At 39.5% G+C, this 25,345-nt stretch overlaps 1 protein-coding gene across 9 annotated transcripts; it reads left to right on the top strand.

Moving 5' to 3' along the window:
• Positions 1-948: 948 nt before the first annotated feature.
• ZNF711 (zinc finger protein 711) lies at positions 949-25,345 on the top strand. 9 transcript variants are annotated; one of them, XM_081848487.1, is made up of 9 exons: positions 949-1,119; positions 5,701-5,798; positions 7,339-7,869; positions 16,550-16,708; positions 17,182-17,328; positions 18,039-18,176; positions 19,800-19,847; positions 20,667-20,810; positions 22,543-25,345. In XM_081848487.1, the coding sequence occupies exons 2-9, from the start codon at positions 5,720-5,722 to the stop codon at positions 23,718-23,720; spliced, it is 2,424 nt and encodes an 807-aa protein (XP_081704613.1). In that variant the 5' UTR covers positions 949-1,119; positions 5,701-5,719; the 3' UTR covers positions 23,721-25,345. The 9 variants fall into 9 exon arrangements, with proteins under 9 accessions (XP_081704613.1, XP_081704619.1, XP_081704618.1 ...); XM_081848490.1 differs by lacking the exon at positions 949-1,119 and adding an exon at positions 1,175-2,013 and having other exon boundaries at positions 18,039-18,131; positions 19,803-19,847; XM_081848489.1 differs by lacking the exon at positions 949-1,119 and adding an exon at positions 1,175-2,013 and having other exon boundaries at positions 18,039-18,131.

Here is a 25,345-nt window from a genome sequence, read left to right as displayed (position 1 = left end):
AATAATAATTTATTATTTATACCCCGCCCATCTGACTGAGTTACCCCAGCCACTCTGGGCGGCTTCCAATTAAGTGTTAAAAACAATACAGCATTTGCTATGTGTTGAAATGGATATTAATAGCACAAACAAGTGGGGTGCAGGGTTCTGTCTTGTTCAACGTCTTTATGGAGCTACTTGGATGAAGGAGTTGAAGGGATGCTCATCCCATTTTGAAGTCATCAGCAAGTTTTATGAGCATCCCTTCATCCAGGTAGTTCATGGCACCTTCTAGAAAAATAGCACTGGTACTGCTCTATTGTGTCTTGGTCTTCTGTGTCTAGTTCTGTGTGCTGCAATTTAAAGATACAGACAAGCTGGAATATGTGCAGGAGCAGATGATCAAGGGCCTGGAAACCAAACCTTTTGAGGAATGGTTGAATTGGAAATGTTTAGCCTGGATAAGTTGAGAACTGAGTGGATATACGATAGCCATCCTCAAATGTCTAAAGGGCTTTCACATGGAAGATGGCGCAAGCTTTGTTTTCTCCTGCTCCTGTCCAATGGACTCTTGATTAAACATTAGGAAGAACTTTATGATGGCAAAAGCTTCCAGAAGTTGGTATGAGTCTCCTTCATTAGAGGTTTATAAGCAGAGTTTGGATGGCCATCTATCACAGTTGCTTTCGTTGAAATTCCTGCATAGCAGGGGTTGGACTAGATGACCCTTGGGGTTCCTCCCAACTTTATTATTTGATCTCAGTGAACGTAATTAGTGTGTCGAGGATTATAGCCTAAAATACTCTGGGTTCAGGGTGATTAGCTGTTTCCTATTTTCAAATGGGAAACTCTCCAGTAAAGGAGAGCAACAGCGCCATCTTGTGCGTCCGAAGCCCAGCTGAATATTCAGCGAGGCTTGGGGTGCGATCCGAAGGCTTGCCGACTTAAAAAGCAAGCCCACTGGGTTCCACAAGGCTTACTCCAAAGTAGCCCTTGGTTAGGATGGCAGCCGCGACCCCTTTGCCAACCGCTGAGGGGTCAAAAGATTCCTAAAAGGGCTGGCCAGATACAACCGGGGCGACGTTTAAAAACGAGTTGGGGGAGCAAGAATCACGACTTGTACATGAGAAAAAGCGAACGGTAGAGAAACTCAGTTGTGTGTTTTTTGTGGGGAGGGGGACACCTGCCATACCTTTTATTGCCTCTTTGAAATAACCATTCGACACGTTTTGAGGTACCAAACTCAGTTATCGTTTATTGTAACGGTGCTGAAATGACCTGTTAAGTTCCCGTGTGTTTTTTGACTGGGGCGGGTTTCGAGATCAGAACTCCTGCGGTACCCACCCACCCCCCAACCCAAAAAAAAAACCAGGTCGGTTATTTTCCATCATTTATTTTTCTGGGGTATCGTCAAGACCACATCACCTCTCCTTTCTGGTCAGCGATGGCGTGAAGCGACGGACCACCGAGCGCTCGCGCATCTTCGGTGGCCGCGATCCTCCCCCCTCCCCAGTCACTGCAGTCAATCCAGGGCGCCTCTCGAATGGCTTTTGTTTTGCTTGGGCTCCCCCCTCCCCCTCCCCGCGCGCGACAACTAATGGCAAGGAAAGTACTGGCATATAGAAAGCCTCATTCGCTTTTGCTACGCATGCTCTGGACACCGGCGGCGGCGGCAGGGTCTCAGAAGATGAGAAAGATGGGGGGGGTTAAACAAGATGAGGGGGGCGCGCAAGTGCGCGCGGTTGATGCTTGCGCCTGGGTGACGTGTGTTCCAGCAACGGCTGGTCGCGAGACTGCTGGTGGTTGCGTGGGGGGGGGGCCGAGGGTGAAGAAAGGGAGGGGGGAGTGAGTTTGCGAGTGAGCAGGCCGCGCGCGCTCCCGCCCGCCTGCCGTTTCCTAGCCCTAGCCTGTGATTGGTGCAGGCCTCGGACCTGGCGGACCCCGAATGCCAGGCCCCGAAAAGCGACAGCCGAGGCGGCCGGGTCCTCGGGCCTGCACTCCCCACCCGCTCGGGCCCGAGCCCGCCAAGCGAAGGTGAGGAGGAGAGCGGCGGCGGTGTGGGGGGAAGCGGGGAAGGGGATGTGCGCTCAGCCGCGACAAGGGAATTGAGCAGAAATTCGATTTTATTTTTTAAAAAACGGGGAGGCGGCGGGGGAGGAGGCGCCAGGCCGCTTAGGCCCCGGAGCAGGCCGCGCCCCGAGGCCTACAGGGCCGCTCATCTAAACAACCGCCCTTTTTTAATTTAAAAAACCGAACGAAGCAAAAATACGAAGCGTATGAACCGGCTCGCGCCTCACAGCCAGGCGGCCGCGAGCGAGCGCTCGGGCTTCTCCCCCTCCGCATACTGCTCGGCCGGGGCTGTGGCCGGGCCCGAAGGCAGCCAGAAAATGGCGGAAAATAAAATGGCGCCCGTTGCAGCAGAGAAGCTCAGCTCGGCAGAGGCCCTCGTCTCCCTCCACCTTACAGAAGCTCTTTAAAACACGCGCGTACACACACACACATGCTTGCCCGCCCGCTAACTGACACCCAGCGGCTGTAGCAATCAGACAAACCGTCCTCCCTCTTGCGCCTCATAGTGCCGCGGGACGTAGAAGCACGACAGAAAAGGGGGGGGGGGAGAGAGAGAGAGAAGGAAGCGGCGGCAGTCCGGTGAAGACGAGGCTCGGCGATGCGGGGAAAGCGTTGCTTTCCCACCTCGCAACTCCTGCTAGGGGAGCTGTCCCTGGTGGAAGCCGCCTCCCGCCTTCCCCGAGAGAGTCTTTTGTCTCCCACAGCCGACGGGCCCCTTCGCTGCCGTGCTTCCTCTCGGGCCCCGCGCTAGGCACCGCTGGCTCCCTGCCCTTCCTCGGCCGCGCAACACCGCCCCGGGGAAGGATGGGTACAACCCCACCCCCTTTTGCCCGACTCGGGCTCCAAAGCGCCGCTTTATTGTTTGCTCATCACGGGCGCTGATTGGAAGCGAGAGGAAGAGGAGGATTGTGTGTGTGTGTGTGTTTTTGTGTGTGTTTGTATATAGTATGCGCGTCTCCGTCCCATGCACGCGCATTTCCCCAGCTGTCTGTTGCGCGCTGAGGAATAGCAAGCTAGAAGCCTTATAGAAATGAAGCATATAAATTCAGGTAGCAAAGCAATGCGCCTTGGTCTCGAACATGTGTTTTTGATTCTCATAAGCAGTCCGATCTCCTCTGCATGTTTACTTTTAAGTTCAGTTGGAACTCACTCGCCCGTGTGCTTTAGTTTTGCAGAGCTTAGCCTGTTCGGGTTTCCTGGGAAATGATTCAGAAAAAATCCCAACCCAATCTTTTGACTTCCTTAAGATGCTGCAGATTTATGCTATAAACTTCAGTGGCCTAGAGCCTACTTCATCGGATGCATATGATTAAAAACATCTGATCTTGTGTTCTGCTGCAACTCACTTTTTTTGCTGTGGGAAGTAAAGTGCAGCTGACATTCAGTAGGGCTGTAGACCTAGATTTCTTACTGCAAGCAAGCATAGTTTATTTTTACCTGGGGAAGTATAATTTTGCATCCACAGTCTTCATTGGGTAGGTCAAGTCCTTTTCCATATATGTTTGTCCTGGACATTTCCATTTGTATTTAATTGTGCAAAATGCCTGGTTGTACAAAATAATTGTACAAAATTTAGGTGTTTCTTTATTAGCACCTGTAATTCCACACTTTAAAAAGAAATAAAGAACCATCTGATGTTTAGAAGACATCTGAAGGGAGCCCTGTTTTTAATGACTGATGTTTTAATGTATTTTTTATCTCTTATTGGAAGCCACCCAGAAAGGCTGGGGAAACCCCGCCAGATGGGTGGGGTATAAGTAATAAATTATTATTATTATTATTATTATTATTATTATTATTATTAGTGGCTAATGGCAGCTCTGTTGACTTGGTCCTGCTTAGCTCATCTGCTGTGCTGGTTGGGAAAGTGGCGGGCGAGACAATTGCAGCTGCAGCAGCCACTTAAAAAAAACAACTACCTGCAAACATTTGCTGCCTAACAGCTGAGTGACTCAGAGTTACTGCTGTTGACAGGGATGTGGTCTTGCCCAGGAGGGACTCTATATGCCTTGCAAAAAGATGGATCCCTCATGAGTGTAATGCTTGCAGTGCTATTTATTGCCCACCCTGCAATTTCAGTACCCAGATGTGGCCCTTTAACAGAAAGATGTGCCTACCCTTGCTGTGGACATTTCTTAGGAGCAAGCCCCCATTGAACCAGGGCTAGCTCCAGGTTTTTCTGAGCCTTGTGAATATGACTTTTGGTGGGTCTCCTGTCACTGTCATACGCTCTTCTCACATATAAAAATGAAGCAACACATTCACTTTCTCACACAGAGGGGACACTTGTCCTGATCTGCTAGATTGGGTACTCCTCCGAGGTGGCACTCCTTTTCATACAGTACTGAACAAGGCTATTCAGGCCCTGCTCAGTTAATTTTACCTGTAAACATGCATTGTTGGAAGATAAGGGGAAATTATCTTTTGTGTGCATGGTCAGAAGGTTAAGGTATAAATAAATATGTCATAAGCCCCTGAAATCACATAGGTGATATCTTCCATTCCCCCAAGTTACTCCTTGGGATGTGGGCAACAAATGGAAGCCTTAATTATTCAGCATAAGGCAGGTTGCTACTTACTGCTCCACAAGGTTAGAGCATGGTTAGTAAAACGTAAGAGGAAAGCCCTGTTGACTGGACCATCTCGGGGCCATCCTTTTTCTCACACTGGCCCACCGTGACTAAAGGATGATTAGAAAGGAAGGGTAGGGCAATCAGGAAGATTCCAGTTTGTCTCATTCAGACACTGTGGGATTCTGGTGAACATAGGCACAAGTGTTAACAATGCTGAGGGATATACCACACGTTGATTCATACCTGTGTGAGGTGCTACATATTCCTTTTTTATGTAATAATACATTTTATTCAATTTTAAAAGCTTAAACACATTAACCTCAAATTCAAGATATGTTTCTTTTGCAAAACGAACAAGGTGACTTCCCACCCTTACCTCTGTGCTGTTTTTATTACCACCCATATTCTGTTGTATTATATGTCAAACTATATCTAATACATGTTTCCTTTGTTACATTTATTGTCATTCTCAATCCACTGCTCATAGTTCAAATCCTGTCCATAATTTTGAGTATAGTTTTTTCTCAAATACTGCAAAAAGGGTTTCCATTCTTCAATAAAAAGTTGGTCACTTTGGTCTCTCACTCTCAACTTCACCAGTTCTGCATAGTCCTTTAGGTTTGCAACCCATTCCTCTTTGGTTGGGACTTTTTCTTCCTTCCAATTGTGCACGTATAGGATTCTGGCAGCTGTCATTGTGCAGGTATGTTTATGGACAGAGAACCTGAAATGGTCTTTGTTATGTGGTGGTAAAATTATTGCTGCAGCCTTGTCCCAGTGGCTTTACACACCTGTTGCATGACTCTTTACTATTTCACACTCTATAAATGTGCAAAAACTGCAACAAAAATCGTTAGCTGTCAAAGCACAAAATAAATGCATTCATTATTTTATCTCCCCTGCCCTACCAGGAGAGGCTGAGGAGTCATGCTGATATTTGCTCTTGGTGTAAAGTCTAGTAAGAAGAAGATGCACACATGCACTTGCTAAATATGTGTGCACTGAATTCTGTATGAAACACATTCTAAGATAGTTATGTTACTACAAGTAGTAATTTCTATTCACTTTCTTTTCTCAGTTTGTGAGCATAGAAGATTATGGATCCAGGTGGTGGAAGTCTTGGGTTGCAGACACAGGAGTCCAAAATGCCTCACACTATGATTATGCAGGATTTTGGTAAAACAACAACAAACTTTTATTTTTAACTTGACTGTTTACTAATCACCTGCTGTATATTATGAATGAATAACGAATGGCATGGGTGCAAAACATGGCATAGATAGTAGGAGAGGAGCCTGAGAGTCGCTGTACCACAGTGGGTGGCTGACACTTTTGGCTACCTCTTCTGCGTAGCAGTATTGCTGGCTTGCTGCCTTAGTAGACCAGAGGCATGGGGAATGTGTATGGACTGCAGTATACACAATTGTTTATAATATTCTTGTATTTAATTTTTGAAATAATTGAATCCGCAATATTAGATGGCAGTAGAGAGTTAAAATTATTTTTTAATTAGTTGTATTCCATATACTAGAAAAGCAATTCTATAACTAGATCTGCCAAGATGAGTGGGTTAGGATCCATCAAATCTTCAGCTCATCCAGGAGATTCCAGCACAGCTAGGTTATGCTGGTTTAACTCTCTCATTCATTGCACACCAGTTTATCTCCCCCATTGCAGCTCAGCTGTAACTCAACTGACTCACTTGAGCCCAGTGGATCTTAAGCTGGCATAATAAGTCTTGTAAAAATAACATGGTGTGTGCAGAATTAGAGAGACTTAGGCTGGATCGTAACCTGTTCAGCTCAGTCATGTGATCTGGCATAAGTCAAGCTAGCAAAAAAGGTACTATATCTCAAATATATATATATATATATATATATATATATATATATATATATATATATATATTTGTAAGGCTTGTTTTCTCTCTGCCAGACTTAGGGCAGTAACTGTGCTCCTGAATAGCATTTGGATCTGGTGTAACTTTCTGGTGTAAGCCGTTAACTTATACTGGCTTGCTTTACACCAGCTTCTTGTGTATAGAATTGCTCTATAACAACCTAAGCATGTATACTCAGAAGTAAGTTCTTTGAATGTACTGATTTTTAATCTCTAGTAGGTGTGTTGTACTATAGCACAAATACTTGCCAAAGTTGATCATTATATGCATAATGATATAATTGAACAACTAGATTGAATTCCTTAAGCATTGGGTGATATCTAGGATAGCACCACAAGAGGGTGCCTGCTCCTGTAGTGGGATTTCTCTTTTGTCTCCTCACCCTGCGGTCTTCATGTGCACCTAAAATGTGATCCAGAGGGTTGGATGACTCTTTGGAGCAGATCTTGGGGGCTGGAGAATAGAAACCAAAAACTTCATTGTGGTAGTGGAGTTTTGTTGCACAAGCAAGCGGACATTATTGAATGTCACCATTTTTTCTGAATATGGTTATCAAATATTTCCAGCAAAACCTCCCTTTCCCTTCAGAAGACCAGACTTCACATGAGCTACTGTCACCTATCCTACCTATGGGGAGGATAGCTCAATTACAGAACACTCTCCTAATATGCCCTCCTTAAACTAAAATTAAATGTAATGACAGGTAGGAGAGTAGTTTGTCTGACTGCATTCATTCTATGTATTTCTTAGATGCCTAGTATTGTTCTACAGCAATATAACTATTAATACTTTATCTCATTTACATTTGTTTCATAGTGGCTGGAATGGCTGGTACTGCTCACATTGATGGAGATCATATTGTTGTGTCAGTTCCTGAAGCTGTACTCGTTTCCGATGTTGTCACAGATGATGGAATAACTCTTGATCATGGCTTAGCGGCTGAAGTTGTCCAAGGACCTGATATCATAACCGAAACCGATGTTGTCACAGAAGGGGTGATAGTTCCTGAATCTGTGTTGGAGGCTGATGTAGCTATTGAAGAAGCACTAGATACCAGTGATCATGTTTTGACTTCAGATCTAATTACAGAAACTGTTAGAGTTCCTGATCAGGTTTTTGTGGCTGATCTTGTTACGGGCCCTGATGGTCATTTGGAACATGTGGTACAAGATTCTGTGTCAGGAGCAGATTCTCCCACAATGGTTTCAGAAGAGGTTCTTGTAACCAATTCAGATACAGAAACTGTGATTCAGGCAGCTGGCACTGTTCCTGGTTCTACAGTTACTATAAAGACTGAAGATGATGATGATGGCAAGAGCACATCTGAAGACTACTTAATGATATCTTGTAAGTTAAGGTTTATATGACATTTGAGTCTATTCAGACTAGAAGTGATCCAGTGATGGGAGATTATGAAGTATAATTGGTTGTTAGTTTGAATATAATTTTCCCAATAAAATTTTGGAAGAAATAGCATTACAACCGTAAAATACTCAATACTGCTTAAAAATGGTTTCTAGTTAGTAGCGGTAGGTGGCTAGTGTACATAAATCTTTATCGAGTTGTACCCCTCTGCTTAAAGAATACTGTTGGATTGAGAAGAGGCTTCCGTGAGCCAAAATGGAAATTTCTGCAAATTCCCCTTTCTCCTGCAATTATTCACACTTCCTACTTCACTTCCAAAGGGTTCACCAGCTCTCTTGAGCAGATTTTGGAGGAGTTGCAGAGGAAAGAGAATTTGAGAAAATAAATTCTACCTTCCCTTTCTGCTAACAGAAACCTCTTAGATCAAAGAGCCTTCTATCAGCAGAAGAACACGATAGGATAGAATACAGCTCACAGTGAGATTTTGTTTTCACAGTTAAAGAGGTTTATGGGAACAGTACAACATTCTAATATATATATATTCTTGGAACCATGGCTGGGAGGACTTGACAATTCTTATGAAAGACTCTTCAAAAACAAAACAAAAAACTTCCATAGCAGTGCACATACAACACTTCAATTCTTTGCATTCTTTAGAACACATTTCCAAATGGAATACTTCAATGTTAAATAAGTAGACATTTTTAAAGGTTAATTTGAAAACAACAACAACAACAAACTAATTTTATAATGGGCAGTTATGGGAATTAGTGGCAATACAATCGTACCTTGGATCCCGAACGCCTTGCAAGTCTAACGTTTTGGCTCCCAAATGCCGCAAACCTGGAAGTGAGTGTTCCAGTTTGCGAACATTCTTTGGAACCTGAACGTCTGACGGGGCTTCCGCGGCTTCTGATTGGCTACAGGAGCTTCCTGCAGCAAATCGGAAACCATGCTTTGGTTTGTGAACGTTTTGAAAGTCGAACGGACTTCCGGAACAGATTCCGTTCGACTTCCAAGGTACATGAATTGAAGATCGGATAGTAAGAACAACAGACTTGTGGCATCTTTAAAGACTTAAAAAATTACCATGACATGAGCTTCTGTGGATTATGACCCACTTCATCAGATGCATGCAGGGTTTTCTGAGCTAGAAAGATGTTTCTGTTGCCGTTAAGGTGCCACCAATACTCCTTTGTTGATTTTGCTGAGGGAAACTAACATGGTATGACAACTGTTACAAGGAAGACATCAGTCTGTGTAAGCTAAAAAAAAACCCCACACAAATAATGAAATATCTCTTTGTTTTTGTTTTTTATGTTTGTGATGTTCAAACACCCACAGTGGATTGCTAGCTCTTGATCCATATGATAGCCCTGCATGCACACTACTGGTAATCCTATGCTACCCATTGCAGCTGTTCTTTAGGGGTAACATAATATTCCACTACCAGCTTCTTTCAAAAATCTGTTATTTTATTTAAAGCAATTTCTAAACAACTTAAAATTGAAAGTCTCTAAGTGGTATACAAAAATGCAGACATGAAAACAGTAAAAACAAAAAGTATCATAAAAACAAAAAAAAAACCTAGTAATAACAGGGTCCAATCTTATTCTTATTGCTTACTACAGTATAGTAGGTTGACAACTTTTTCGTGGTGTCACGCCACTTCCCTTAGCATTCCACCACCAGTAATGTCATCACGGCAATCTGAAATGGTAGTGGAGTTTCTTACAAGCAATGTTTAGATTCACATTGTGGGTCATGCTGTAGACCACATGTTCAGAAATTATTATTTGAGCCATAATATGGGTGGCTAAGCCACATTTCCTATGCTGGCCAAAAGTTACCTAGTCCTGCAATATGGTGCTGCATAGTTTGCTAAAATTAAGAATACATTCCTCTATTGAGATAGAACCTAGGTAAAGCAAATTTAAACTTACTTAATAAAAGCACAACTGTAAAACTACGTCTCATGGACTTATGTGCTTGGTGTGACATCACCAGCATAGTGTATGCTGAGACATCATATGAATTGAGAGCTGGCAATCTACAGTGAATCTGAACATCTCACATCTGGAAACAGCTGAAAAGGTAAGTTAGAGGCGTCAAATATTATCCTTTTTTTTCTTTGGTAAACAGGCTTTTCTGCAGAATTTCTCTTGCAAACAATCCCTTCACACTTATTTGTGCTGAGAGCAACAATATAATATAACTGGAATTTACAGAATTTATTCAGTTTCTTCCACTAATGGGTTTACTATGTGGACCAGACCAGAAAGTAATAGTCCTGCAGCTATTACTTTAAAATGAAAATTTTGGTGAGGAGAGTTGTGGGATTATTAATGCATGAAACTGAAATTTCTTCATTTAGTTCATATCTATATAATTATGATGATGTCTGTGCAAATCTTGTTACACCTAGGTATATTTTGTTGAGAAAGAAGCATGGGTTGAAAGAGGAATCCAAAGTGTGCATATTGAATGGAATTGGTTGATCGATACAGTACATTTCTATAGTGTCTGAAGTATTCACACACACACACACACACACACACACACACACACACACACAAAGAAATGGTAGCATCCCTTAAAATACCTTGCAAGAGTTGAAAAATGTGAGCACGTTTGCGACATTTTTATTTGACCCCTTGTTTCCAATATTTTAAGCACCTAACATGTCTCTGTAACAAGGGCTTTAAAAAATGGAAAAACAACAACAGTGTGATAAATTAATGTTTTGTAACCACTTGTAAGGTCTACCCAAAAAGCAATATATAAACACCATAAATAAACAAACAAACAAACAAACAAACAAACAAATAAATAAATAAATAAATAAATCACAGAACGTTGATAACTACTTCAGAAACAGTATGTTATTTCCTGACTTCCTGTGATTCCAGCTGAAAAGCTTTCTTTTCAAGCAGCTGTTTTCAGTAGAGTTTAACAATGTAATATCTACTTAGAAGTAATCCTGTCTGAGTTCAGTCAGGCTTACTTTCCGGTAAGTGTGTGTAGGACTGTATCCTAAATGTCTCCTCTGTTTGCATCTGACTAAATCCATGTCACTGTTCCACATTTTTAAGGCAGCATGTGTGGGAAAGAAATGTTAGTACAGTGGTACCTTGGTTTATGAACTTAATCTGTTCTGGAAGTCTGTTCTTAAACCGAAACCATTCTTAAACTGAGGCACGCTTTCCCTAATGAGGCCTCCCGCCGCTGGTGCCCTTCCACTGTTTGGATTCCGTTCTTAGACCGAGGTAAAGTTTGCTAACTGGGATACTACTTCCGGTTTTGCTGAGTTCGTAAACCAAATCGTTCTTAAACAGGACTGTTCTTAAACCAAGGTACCACTGCACTCCCTACTGCTTGAACCACCTGAACAGGGAAGAGTGTTTTGTCTGCAACACTAGACATTCTAAAAGCAGAAATTACTATATTCAATTAAAATATCCTACATTGCAGACATTTTGTGACTAGATGCAAACTTTATTATGTTTAAAGGACTTTGTTAAGCAGGTGTTAATTTGTTGTGTGGTACACACCTTTGAACCATGGATGATCATTTCAAGATACTACTTCATTATTATATTGCCTGTTGTAATGCTGCTGCCTTTCAGGCAAGACTTAACAATTTTAAACAGAAGTGTTTGGGAGAGAAAGAGAGGTAAGTTATGTGTTTTTTAATGTGTTACAATAATGCTGGTACTAATGTTTTACCTGAAGGTACTATTTTTGTGATAAAAATATTTTTCCTGGCTTCCCCCCACCTGCCACGCCATATAGTTACTATTTGATAGAATACATTTATATAGGATAAATGGGCAAGAAATGGTGAAGAATATAATTACACTTGACCACTGGAATACTTCAGTTCTTATCATCAACTCAGTGACATAATGTCTAATCTCATCTCATGCATAAGTCATGCACTGAAATTTACAGAGGAGATTTTTTTTTTTTTTAGGAATTCAGCAACCTCATTCACCATATTATGGCTTGCTAGGGCTGTGCAAACCTGCTTGTTTCAAGAGAGGAACTTGTACCTCCTTTGCTTCTCAGTCCTTTCAGCATAGAGTGGTATCTAAGCCAGTGTTTCGTTTAGTATGTCATCAGAACCAGGGATTGTGGTTAAAGTCTCTCCTTGTTAGCACCTTTGTCATATGTGATCCTCGAATGAAGGGTGGTATAGAATTTTTTAAAATAATAATAATAATAATAATAATATGAAAGCCATACAACATGCTAATTACCTCTTTTTTTGTTTGTATTGTTATATTTTGTATTTTACTTTTGGGGAGTATTTCCTTTTCTGAAAACCAATAAAAGTTTTTCTTTTTTTTAAAAAAAGATCTCTCCTCTTTAACTACAATACACACCTGTAAAACAACCTTGGTGGATAAAGAGGAGATACCTTCACCTCTCTGGTTTGGATGACATGCAAACCACTGGTTTCCAACATTTTGGCCTGAAGGAACATTTGGAATTTTAAGAAGGTGCTAAGGGCACCAGTCAGAAAATGGCTGGCACTTCCAAAAGAGCAGAAAAAGAAACCAGACAGGAATAGAACATGGTTCAAAAATGGAGGAAAAGCTATTCTTTTGTGTTAATTCGTTAGCAAATAAGTTTTGAAATGCTTTCTACTTTTCCAAACGCTGTTAAGTCTTGGATGTTATGTTTGTTCTGGTGTGCTGCTGTAGATTAGAACTGGAAAATAAAATATAACTGAATCCTGAAATAATTTTAAATTACTATAGCCAGCCATATACATACATAGCCACAAATAAAGGCATGATGCTAGCTGGCAAGCCTTGCCTTTTCTTTTCTTTTCTTTTCTTTTCTTTTCTTTTCTTTTCTTTTCTTTTCTTTTCTTTTCTTTTCTTTTCTTTTCTGGCTATCTGCATTGAATAGAAAAAATAGATAGACAAGGAAAATAACAAAATGAATATAAAACTCACCACAGTAGGCATTGAACATTGCAATGCTTGAGGTTGACTGTCATTTAGAAGTTTTTTTTTCAAAATTAGGGCTGTATGAGGAGATGATAATAGTAATGTTTCTGGCCTTTGTACTGAACACTCCCTTCCGAAAACATATTGGGAGCAATCCTTGCTAGGCACCACACAGGAGGAAAAGTTCGTGATGATAATGATGCCTCTAAAATGCACCCCCAACAACAACTTGGAAACAATCAGGAAAAATGTGATGATAAAAATAATGACTCAGCATTACTGCTTCCACAATTTTGGAATAGCGAGAATTAATTTATTGTTGTTATGACACCTCTGTAATGAGTCCATCCCACAACTTTGGGACAATCCATGTTGTAGGGTATGCAGCAGAAACAAGAAAAGGGTTACTATATCCACACCCACTCCTGTATTCAGTGGAGGCCTCTCAAGCAGCTTTCCGCTGCATGTTCCAGCAGGCAAACTAAACAAACAGTGCGGCATCAGCAGGATTCCCATAATTTTTTCCTCACATTTTCAAAAAGTTGTTCTATATGGCCCACAGGCAGTTATTGGGGAGTTGCTTCTTCTACTCCCAGTTTTTAAGCAGTTCAGGTGGCTACCTGCATATTGCTCTGTGTGGCTGGCAGGCAGCAAAACAAAACAGAACAGCAGTTATGTGGATCCAAGGACTAGCAAATAAGACAGAAGTAAGAAAAATACTAAAGTGCAGGGTGAAATGTTATGTTGCCTAGTATCCAAGCAACTCATCAGTCACAGCTCTGACTTCACTCATTGGCTAAGAACACCAACAGGTAGGAGCAACTAGATTGGTTCATTTCACAAAAATGTGCCTGCCCATTTTTCTTCACTTTTTTTCTCAGCTAGAGATTAAGCATTGTCATTTTGTTTTTGCTTATTCCTATGCATTTAGCATCTCAGGAACTTTGAATTTTTTTATGGCATTCTTTGTCTTATGATTCACATTTATGTTCTTATTGCCTTATAATTGTTTTCCGAGAATTATATTTGATGACTAAAATTAAACCAGTGCATGAGAATTTGCAGAACCAGGCTGTTCTCCATCAAACGGGGTTTTTCAACCAGAACCTTGAAAGAAGGAAACAGAAGAAAAAAACAATAGGCAAGGCACTAATGTTACAGTGGTGCCTCGCAAGACGAAAAGAATCCGTTCCGCGATTCTCTTCGTCTAGCGGTTTTTTCGTCTTGTGAAGCAAGCCCATTGACGGCTTAGCGGATTAGTGCTTTTAGCGGATCAGCTGATAAGCGGCTTAGCGGCTTAGAAAAAGGGAGGGAAAAGGGGAAAAAACCCGCAGGAACTCGCAAGACATTTTTGTCTTGCGAAGCAAGCCCATAGGGAAATTCCTTTTGCGAAGCGCCTCCAAAACGGAAAACCCTTTCGTCTAGCGGGTTTTCTGTCTTGCGAGGCGTTCATCTTGCGGGGCACCACTGTATCTTCAAAAACGTCACATTTTATGCATGCTTGCCATCTTTTAGTTTTGACATTTGAGTACACATCTTCTGATTGCTGAATTATCGCTTCACTGTTAATGAATAGTCTGAAATTCTTAGGCTTTCTAGCCACAAGCGTTTACACATTACTTTTTATCACCAATATCCTCTATAGAGAATATTGCCTTTTTAAAATCCCACTGTGACATAGGTATACTGATTATACTGATCCATGTAATTTTAAAAAGAATTAAAAATACTTTGCATTTTAAAAACAAGGGACTATTATAGAAGAATAAAATGTTCATTGTTCCAATCTGGGATTAGGTTCTCCATTAAGTGAGTAGTTAAGGAGTTATTTATTAACCATATTTTTGAAAGAACAACTCTTTTTTTGTGCTGGTGCCTTGATCCTCCCTTCCTGTGCAAATTGGAGGAGATCCCCTAACAATGCAGTCCCCCAAGTTTTCAGCATGCACACTATTTACTCTGATCAGCAAAGGCTCCCATTATGCTTGCCAAACTTCTCAGCCTTGAGTCCAGGTGTTAGGCTGCAGTCCTCATCATCCTCAACCACTGGTCATGTTGGCGGGGATTACAGAGGCTGCATTCCAAAATCTGAGGACCAAAGGTTGGGGAAAGCTACTCTATGCCACAGAGATGCCCTCTCTCACAAGCAGGTTGCATAAGGAGTGATGGATAATGCCCATTTTGCAAAAAAAAAAAACAAAAAAAAAAAACCAAGCACCCATTTAAAAATAACTTCAGTCAAGGCAGTTTTTAAAAAAAAAAAAAAAATGATTCACCATAGCATTACTGATAAATTTAAAAACAAAAATAGTGCTTGGCTTTTTTATTTTTACTTAGTTCTGTTTTCAGTAGCTCCAGCAGTGTTCTGATACATTCACAGATTTTTGAAATACCACTTTCATCAATGACACCAAATACTGCTGCTGTTCAGCAGGTATCATTAAATGACATCCAGCACAGGCAATATGAGCACACACAAATTTGCACTGTTAAATTCAAGTGTTACATATCATTAGTAGATGTAAATATGTATTATGTGAAAATGAGCCCTATTTGCCTATTGCTGACCAATTGCAGAGAGGTGTCATATTGGGCATTTAATTCCAAGTTCCAGCAAAGGAAATTTTACTGAATTTTGTTAGTTTAAAGCACCTTGACTTGATGATACTGCTCATAGTATTGAAAGAGAATAATTGGTATGTTGTTTATGAGTTCAGAATTAAGCTCAGTATAGAAGTAGTGTTCCAAATCTCTTAAATCATGATTAAGAGATGAGAAGCAGGGCCATATCAAATGCTTTCTTTCATTCTTCTTCCTGCGCTTGCACTGTAAGTCTAACTCAGGTTAGGATATGCATTGGCACTGGCCTGAAGCATAGTTACACAAGATATAATGTGGCATTCAGCACCAATCCTACTCAGGGTAGACCCACTGAAGTTAACATACATAATTTTAGTGGGTCTATTCTGAGTAGGACTTGGTTGAATACAACTCATACTGATCAATATCTAGAATTGTTTAGCATACTTGAGTTAAGAAAGAACCCTCATTAGGCCAACCATGGTTAAGGTTAGTTTGGCATAAGTTTAATAATGCCTGTCGGGAAGGGGTATATTGGAGTGATAATGCTATCCTGTTCTGATTTATAAATCTGAAGTGTTACATCTCTCCTGGAGTCTTACATCACCCTTGCAGGGTGACTTGCTAACATTTTATACTGTTGTTCTGTCACTCTGTCATCTTTCAGAATGCTATAGTCTGGAAAGCAAGCCACATCTTGGATTTGTTTGATATTTTGAAAATCTTGCAAAGAAAATATATACTGTGTTAATTTCCTTTTTAAAATTGGACAAGCCTACCCTTTAATTCTATATATATATATTTATGGAGAAAGGGGCAGCAATACAAAAATAACTCTGAGTTATTTGTTGCTTAATCAGACATTATAATGTAACAGACACGTTTCTACAGTGTGCTTGTAATTTTTGGTGGTGAAATTTATTAAAACAGTAAAATAAAACAAATTATTCATATGTGAAATATTCACAAAACAGGCAAAATAAGGTGATTGGTCTGCATGCCAGCTTTATATTGTAAATCATGTTGTGTTTTGCATATACGAGCTAAGAACAATTGAGCAACATTGGTAATACTTGCTTCTTGCTTCCTTCTAACTGGTTTTTATTGTTGTTTGTTTTTTATAGTGGATGATGTTGGGGAAAAGCTAGACCATATTGGAAACACACCTTTAAAAATCAGCACTGAGGTTTCACATGATGATGTATCTAAAGATGATGGTTTTGGTTCTGAAGTCATTAAAGTTTACATATTTAAAGCTGAAGCTGAGGATGATGTGGAAATAGGTAAGTATCACAACTTGCTAGTTTGTAGTGTTTACAAAATCCAGTTGCTTACATTGTGTAAAACAAATACTTCTTCGTAGTGGTTTCCAATTAAATTCCTTCCATTGTCTTTCATAAGGGAATCTAAAATAACTAAGATACCAAAACAAAACCATGAAAACTCTGCCCATAGATTACATATAGCTTGAAGCACCCCCAGCTTCTGCCTTGGCTATCTCACTCAACTTCCAGAACCAACCCCTTTCCCCATGCCCTTGTAAGGACTCCTCTGAGTTTGTTCCTTTCTCCCATATGTCCAACCCATGACAATTTGTCATGCTAAATGGAAATTAAAATGCTGCCCCACCGTGCTGTCTTTCCCCCCCAATGACAGTTGTTGTCTTGTTATTTCATCAAGCACACAGAAAAGAAATGAAACATTTTACTGTTCCTATCAAAACGTTATCAAATAAAAATTACTTATTCTCTTCAAGGTGGAACAGAAATTGTAACAGAAAGTGACTTTCATAATGGGCATTCTGTAACTGGAGTTTTAGACCAAGGCGGCGTCGGCAGAGTACAGCGAGAGAAAATGGTTTATATGGCTGTTAAAGATTCCTCTCAAGAGGATGAAGATATTGGTAAGAATTATATTTTTGTGTTGCTAAGAAAGTAATCTTGTCATTTCTCTTCCCTCCCACAACCACTGTGAACATGAAGGGATTTTATCCCTATATAGTTATATGATTATTTTATACTTAAAATGAGGATAGAGATCCTAACACACACACCCCGCCTAAGTTACATGCACCAGTCCAGAAACAAGCTGAAATTCAATCAACTGCAAATGAGAGGTCATTCCAAACTTTGTCATGTGTGCTGTTGTTTGCACTATATTGCACATCATGGACTTGTGATCCGATACATAGATGGGCAGTTTTCTTTGAAATGCAATCCTCAGCATTTTTATTTAGAACTAGGTGCAGCCTGTACTGCACCAACCTTCCCATCAGAGCTTTTTCCTGGTATGCACATTGACCCCACTAACAGGAAGTCAGCTATGTAGGTGTGCCCCTCTCCTCTTGTCTGCTCCTGCTGAGAAACAGCCCCTACCAAGTTAAGTGGGCTTCTTTCCTATGAGATCTGTATCAGTTTGTAGTCTTGAACATAGAGGGGAAACTCTTGATGGCAATTTCATGAATCTGGCATTCTGATTTTGGATTTTCACAAATAGATTGGTAGCTTCTGGTTTAGGAGATAACTACTAAATCAAATACAAATTAATTGAGCAAAGCTGGAAAATGGCATATATAGTGTCATTAATTTATATACCCTTTAAAACTAAATATAGGTTGTGCTGAAATAGCTGATGAAGTTTACATGGAGGTTATTGTTGGTGAAGAAGAAGCAACATCGCTGCCTGAAGCACAGCTTGAAGACACTGGTGTGAATAAAACTTTTGTTCCTGTTGCATGGGCTGCTGCTTATGGTAGGATGCTAGATTATGACTTCATGAGAGTCCCTTCTCTCCTTTCTAATTGTACTAACCCATCTCTACCCCAATAATAATTTTAACATTTAGTGGACATAAAAGCATAATAAAATGTATTGTACAGAGGACCATGGATTCGTTTTAAAGACTCTCCAGAGTTCTTTCTGCCTTTAGCAGTTCATGTGGCAATTGAAATGAAGCTTTCAGAATTAAGTCTTAAGTTTTAATATTTTAAAATAGTAAGGGAACTTCAAACACTTGCTCAAAGAACCCATTTTCATGTACGTGTCTGCATATTCTGTTTGTAATTATAGGAAATTGTCAGCCCACCTACACTTAGACTTCAAAGTGCTGCTCCTAGGCTTCTGAGGTTTACCCCTGTGCTACCCATTCTCTTTTTCCAGAAAATGTTACAAAAATGGCTGAATTCACCTAATGAAATTAGAGAAGCATTTGAAACCCAGATCCCCAAAATACAAATATATATTTCATTTTTTTAAAAACCTCTCACTAGATGGCAAATTCAAATGGTGTTACAAATGTGACAAAAGTCATATGCTATCTGACCACTGTACAAAGCAGAGGTCCACAAATACTGTTAACACACTTTCCATACCAGACAACAATTTAATTCTGGTAGTCAGAATTGTAGGTATGGTCTCCAGAATAGAAAAGCTCTTATATTTTGCCCTTTTGGTTTTTTAAAGTGCCAACATTTTCCCTTTTAAGCAGCCCAAGTCTGCTGCAGTATAGACTGCTGTTATGTCTTCCATCCTGTCCCATGTCCTCACAACTGGCTGAGCAAGAGAATAATTTTTAAACTTCCTTTTAACTTTCCTCATTCTGTTTAGTTCCCTCTTATATATATACGCTTTTCTGAATCTTTGCACTGGAATAAAAGATTGTGGCAAAGGGAATACGGAGGGTTAGCCTGTAGCTTGAAGGCCCTAGTTAGCCAAACAACCGCTTATGTGTAGCAATGTGTGCACATACCTATGTTCCTATGGGAAGGGACAGTAGCTCAGTGGTAGAGAATATGCTTTGCTTGTAGAAGGTCTCAGGTTAAATCCACAGCATCTCTTTTAAAAAGGGATCGCAAGTATAAGATGCTAAAAAAGACAATTATCTAATACCCTAGAAAGTTACTGTCAAAGTTGACAAAACTAGGAAAGACTAATGGTCACACTCCGTGTAAGGCTGCTTCATATGATTCCGACAAATCAGAGGCTCAGTGCTAACAAGTTGTATAGTGTTTCTGTTAATGCTGTGAACTAATGTGCAAATGTTATTTTGTAGAATAGCTTCATACAAACATTTAAAGGCTAGTTGCTACTTATTTTTGTGTGTAATGAAAAATAATAATGTAGACACTACATTTATGGCATAAAAAAGATGAATGTCTGGAAAGCAGTGACTATTACTAAGTTTTATTTTTGAAGCAACTGACAGCAAATCATGTATCTAAAGTGAAAGTTAGTGTGAGATTTGGGAGGTTGGTTGGTAAAAAAGTAACTTGGAAATAGAAATGATTAGCTTAGTTGTTTTCTGTGTTGGACTGCTTTGAAATCATCATGCAGTTGGAATGTGTGAACTGTTTCAAGGAACTACCTGTTCCCCTAGGAGATGATAGAAGACTTCCCCGGAGGTATGAAGACTGTCAAACAACAGGTCAGTAGATGAAGAATTGCTCATATGTCTAGTATTGCAAAGATGTTGAGAACTACATTTAGGCTTCATCAGCAACTATATAAGAATTGGCACATTAATATTAATACAGCAGATAATTCAATGTAAATGAAAACACAATTATGATATTAACCAGCCCCTTGCGTAGGGCTGTCAATAGCCCTGCTGTGACATTCCCAAAACAAACCCTCTTTCCTTTTAAACTTGGCACCAGCTCTTACAAGCAGCTACCTCTGTTTCATTTTTGGATGAAATACTCCATTAAAATGCTAAAAGGAAGCAAGAAGAAGCTATGCTGGAGCAATTTTTGTGCCTTTCTGCTCTATCCCCAGTGCTGGATCTGGTGAATCTTTCATTATAGGAGTTCTTTTCAATAAGTTACCTTAAGTATGTCTAATCAGAAATAAACCCCACTGAGTTCATTGAGAGTTACTCCTAGTAACGTGCATATGATCACAGCCTGAATGTGAGAATGATGTTGGCTGACATTTTTTTCATTTATTAATTCAAAGTATTTCCTCCTGTTCTTCACAGTCTTAGCTTCAGAACAGCTTGTGTAAGATGAATAGAAACAAAAGCAAATCATTGCTTTCTGTGTGTTGTATTAAAAAAATATATGTAGCTATTATCCAGTGTGTGTTTCTAGCATCTTATGATGAAGCAGAATCCCATTGTCCCAATCTCAGTGCAAACACAATTGCAACAGATGGTCCTTTCTCTAAACAGCTTCAGTGTTCAAAATAAGCTCTTATAAGGTAGCCTCTTGCCACATTGTGATGCGTATCTGGTCTTTTACATCAGGAACCAACTTGGATGCAAGATTAGAAAACAAAAATGTTAATGCAACACAATTCCTGCAAATCTGTGATAGCATTAGCACAAACAGACTGCTTAAACAGAAAGCCAAGAAAAGGAGGAGAGGGGAAGCAAGGCAGTGGCAAACAGGTAAAACGACTTCCTTGGCTAGCTTTTACCTACTTATCTGTAGCTTTTAGCATTCTTAAATTAGAAGATAAAAGTGTAGTTGATTCCGTATTCTTACAGTGTTAGGAGTTTTCTCTTATCTTATTAGCTGCATAGTCAGAAGAGTATTTCCTGACTTTCTTATACTACAAGTTCATGTAGTATTTCTGCAGTAGCTAAGTTCTTGTTATATTAATATAGTAGGAGGCATGTGGATTGGAAATTCCTAAAAGGTAATTTATAAGAGATTATTCTTTGTTGTGTTGCACTGTCAGCTTGTGCACAGCCAGCACAAAAAATTATTTTTTAAAAAATCAGCAAGGGCAAAGAACCACCACTCAGTGCATTTTTCATTGTAGAATTTACACAATATTAGACTACAGTGTAGTCATTATGGGACATAGTCATTTGCACAGCAGAAATCCATGTTTCGGTAATTCAGCCACTGACATTTACAGTTTTCTTTCTGAAAACAAAAATAAAAAGTCTCCACATAAAAATTCCAAGGAAATCAACTGAATTTTTCAATAGAAGTATTTCTTTACCCCAGCCAGTGTAAAATACTGGAGTAAAAATGTCAAACAGAAACTATCCAGGAATACATATAAATACCCAAACCTTGGAGATGTTTGTGTGTGCTTCTAAACACCAGGGTGCATAGAATATGCCTTATTAGGAAGTTTTTTTGTTCCGGCCAACTTAATGTGTTGGTAAAAATGTCCCACGCCATTTTTCAAACAAAAACTGATACAGGGAAATAGACTTAACCATCATCCTTCTAGCACCACACTTTTTCACTTTGGAATATTGTACTACCCTGACTTTGGAATTTTGGTTGAGGTGGTCAGTTGTCTTTGAAAGCCATCCATGTAAAGTTGTTGTTTTTCCGGTATTGTTTTAGGACTTAATCTCCATACTTGTTAGCCCAAATATTGATGACAAGTGTTTTGAGCTTATCCAGCTAGAAGCTTGCTAAGTTTGAAGTTCTTAGTTTCAGCTTTGGACACAAGAACTGTCTTTCATTCCTCAGTCTCTTTTGTAAAAGTGTTAAATTTCAGTGCCTCTTGGTGAATCCTCAGAAGTGAAGATTTGTTTAATTGTTATCAGCAGTAAATTTCAGCATACGTTGACAAAAGTATGAAGAATTGAAAATATGGTTGAATAATAGAAAGTGAAAAGACTATAAGTATTATAAGCAATAAATACAAATTCTAGTCGTAATAGGATTCTTAAGATCTAGTGAATGGGAGAGAGGTTGACCCTAGAAGAGGGTGATCCAACTTTGTATGCCTCCTCTTTGAGACCGCGGAAGCACAGATTTTGAAAATGGCAAAAAGAATGTTCCACAAATGTGCTGAGACTGGATCCACAGAATTCAACCCACTCCCACTTCACTGATATCCTATTGAAATCAGTGGGAGGGAAACTTAAAAATAAATAAATCCTAGCATGGGAAAGGAACATTAAAAAGGCAAAATGTGGGGGCCCAATACTTTCTCCCCTGCTGGCAAGAACCTAGTTGGTCATAGGAAAAAGCAATTAATCTGCCTTTAATTCTCACTCTCCCACTTTTGGATTGCTCTGTTCTTTATTCAAAACATTACATGATTGGTGTTTTTTTAAAAATGATACTGTGTTCTGCTTCATTGATGTCAGAATCATTCTTTTTCTTGTTACAATTTATTTCATAATATTTTCTGTTTGTTTAAAACAGCTGTTATAATAGGTCCTGATGGACAACCCTTAACCGTCTACCCTTGTCACATATGTGGGAAAAAATTTAAATCCAGGGGATTCTTGAAAAGGCATATGAAAAACCACCCAGATCACATGATTAAGAAGAAATACCAATGCACAGACTGTGATTTTACAACTAACAAGAAAGTAAGCTTTCATAATCATTTGGAAAGCCATAAGCTCATCAACAAAGTTGACAAAACGCATGAATTCACAGAGTACACCAGGCGATACAGAGAAGCAAGCCCACTGAGTTCAAATAAACTGATCTTAAGGGACAAGGAACCTAAATTGCACAAGTGTAAATATTGTGACTATGAGACAGCAGAGCAAGGACTGCTTAATAGACATCTGCTTGCGGTTCACAGCAAGAACTTCCCTCATGTTTGTGTTGAGTGTGGGAAAGGATTCCGCCATCCTTCTGAGCTCAAAAAGCATATGAGGACCCACACAGGGGAGAAGCCTTACCAGTGCCAGCATTGTGTCTTTCGTTGTGCTGATCAGTCCAATTTGAAGACACACATCAAAACCAAGCATGGTACTGACCTGCCCTTTAAATGTGAACATTGTCCGCAGGCATTCACAGATGAGAAAGAACTCCAGCAGCACACAGAGTTGTTTCAAGGGCATAAGACTCATCAGTGCCCACATTGTGACCACAAGAGCACCAACTCAAGTGACCTGAAACGGCACATAATATCTGTTCACACAAAGGACTTTCCTCACAAATGTGAGGTGTGTGAAAAAGGTTTCCACCGTCCATCGGAGCTCAAGAAGCACAGTGAAACACATAAAGGTAAAAAGGTACATCAGTGCAGGCACTGTGACTTTAAGACTTCAGATCCTTTTGTACTTAGTGGGCATATTCTCTCAGTTCACACTAAGGACCTGCCTTTCAAATGCAAAAGATGCAAGAGAGGATTTAGGCAACAAACTGAACTGAAGAAGCACATGAAGACCCACAGTGGAAGGAAAGTCTATCAATGCCAGTATTGTGAGTATAGCACTACAGATGCATCAGGCTTCAAGCGGCATGTCATATCAATACACACAAAAGACTATCCGCACAGGTGTGAGTACTGCAAAAAGGGATTCCGTAGACCATCAGAGAAAAATCAGCATATAATGAGACATCACAAAGAGGCCCTAATGTAACATATGAGCTGTAGAAGAAAACGGTTTAGAAACTGTGATCTGCTTAATTGGGGAAGAAAACTCTCATGAACTGTTTCTCCTGGTTTCAAAGCTTGATATTAAATCATAACTTTACATTCTTTGTATTACAAGTCTTTAAAAGTATTAGGGTTGACAGGGGATCTCATAGCCCTATGATTGTTGCTCATCAAAACCTAAAGAACACTATAAAATGCAGAGATGAATGTTTGAAAAGCTGCGGAAAGAGACCTTGAATGTCTTCTGTTTAAAGTGTTATATATAATTAAGCTAAAGAAAATACTAAGACCGTTATCTTAGCCCTTTATCAATAACGCCATTTATATCCTTAATGAAAACTGGGGGTGGGAGTTTTTAGAAATGTTTGCTATGGCAAGTCTACAATATGCAGGTAGAAGTCAGTTGCTTTGTCATTACATTTTTTAACTGTGCTGGGAAACAAGAATTGGTTAGATTTTGAGATCTGTCTTTTTTGTTGTTGTTAAAGCAAACACACATTTCACCAGGAAACATAGTTTCCTTCCTTTATTTAGGTTCAATGAGCAATATTTAAACTTTTTTTTTCCAGAGCTGCTGACCTATGTTATCGCAGGATATGGTGTTAAAAATACAGCATTGTTTTTGAGCTCAAAAGGTGTTGTTCAGTACTAGGATTGAAGATGTGTGTGTATATAATTTCCCTTTTTATCTGAAAACTGCAGTTGAATGTTCAGTATGGCAGATATAAAAAAATTACCTTTTGGCCGATCTAATTATTATAATATTTTTGAAAAAGAATAAAAAATTGATGGCTGCGGCTGTTGGTGCTATGATTTGGCACTGTTTTTCTTGCTATTTTACTGTTTTCCTTTTTCAAAAAAGAGTATCAAGATTACATTAGTTGGAAATGCCTAGGGAATCTTAGGGGGCAGTGTTCCTGGCAAGGGTAGACTACTGTGGTCCTTCCTTGCAAATTAAAAATCTTTCCATTTAGAAATGAAAATTGCACCTTTTAATCAATTCATACAAAACATATACCATACTATAAACATGCATTTTCAATCTGTAAGAAAGTTATATATGCAGTATTTAACCAGAACAATATGCTGCCGCTAGAGTTTGGAGGTGGATCTTCAGTTTACAGTGTATACATTTGAAATATGCATCCCTTTAAACAATGCTTTGTGTTAGCATGCTGCAAATCAAAATGGCGCTTAATATAACAAGCTGGTCTAGGGCTATTTAATAATTAAAAACTGTTCATAAATGTTATGCATATAATGTGTACTTTTTTAAAACTTTTTTTTTTAAGTTGCTTTATGTTTGCACACAGCTGTTCACATAATAAATTGTAACTTTACTTCATGCTACTATATTGTGGCTTTGTGTTTCAGATAATGTTCATACTTTGTTTTTGCACCAGATGAGAATCAGTTCCTTGAGAATAAATTTTTTTTATATTTCTAAACTTCAGAAAGTTAACTTTGGGAAACCTTGTGTTTTATGTGGCTGTAAAAAATGATGTACACGATGTAAAATAAGATTGTCACTGTTATGTGGGACTATTATTTCAAAATGTGTTACTCATTGTAATGAGCATACAATAAAATGCATCTCTTGCACTCCAA

This window comes from Podarcis erhardii (assembly GCF_964252035.2).
Source record: "Podarcis erhardii genome assembly, chromosome: Z".
NCBI lineage: Eukaryota > Metazoa > Chordata > Lepidosauria > Squamata > Lacertidae > Podarcis > Podarcis erhardii.
Note: the sequence above shows the minus strand (reverse complement) of the source record. Positions and strands in the feature narration are given on the sequence as shown.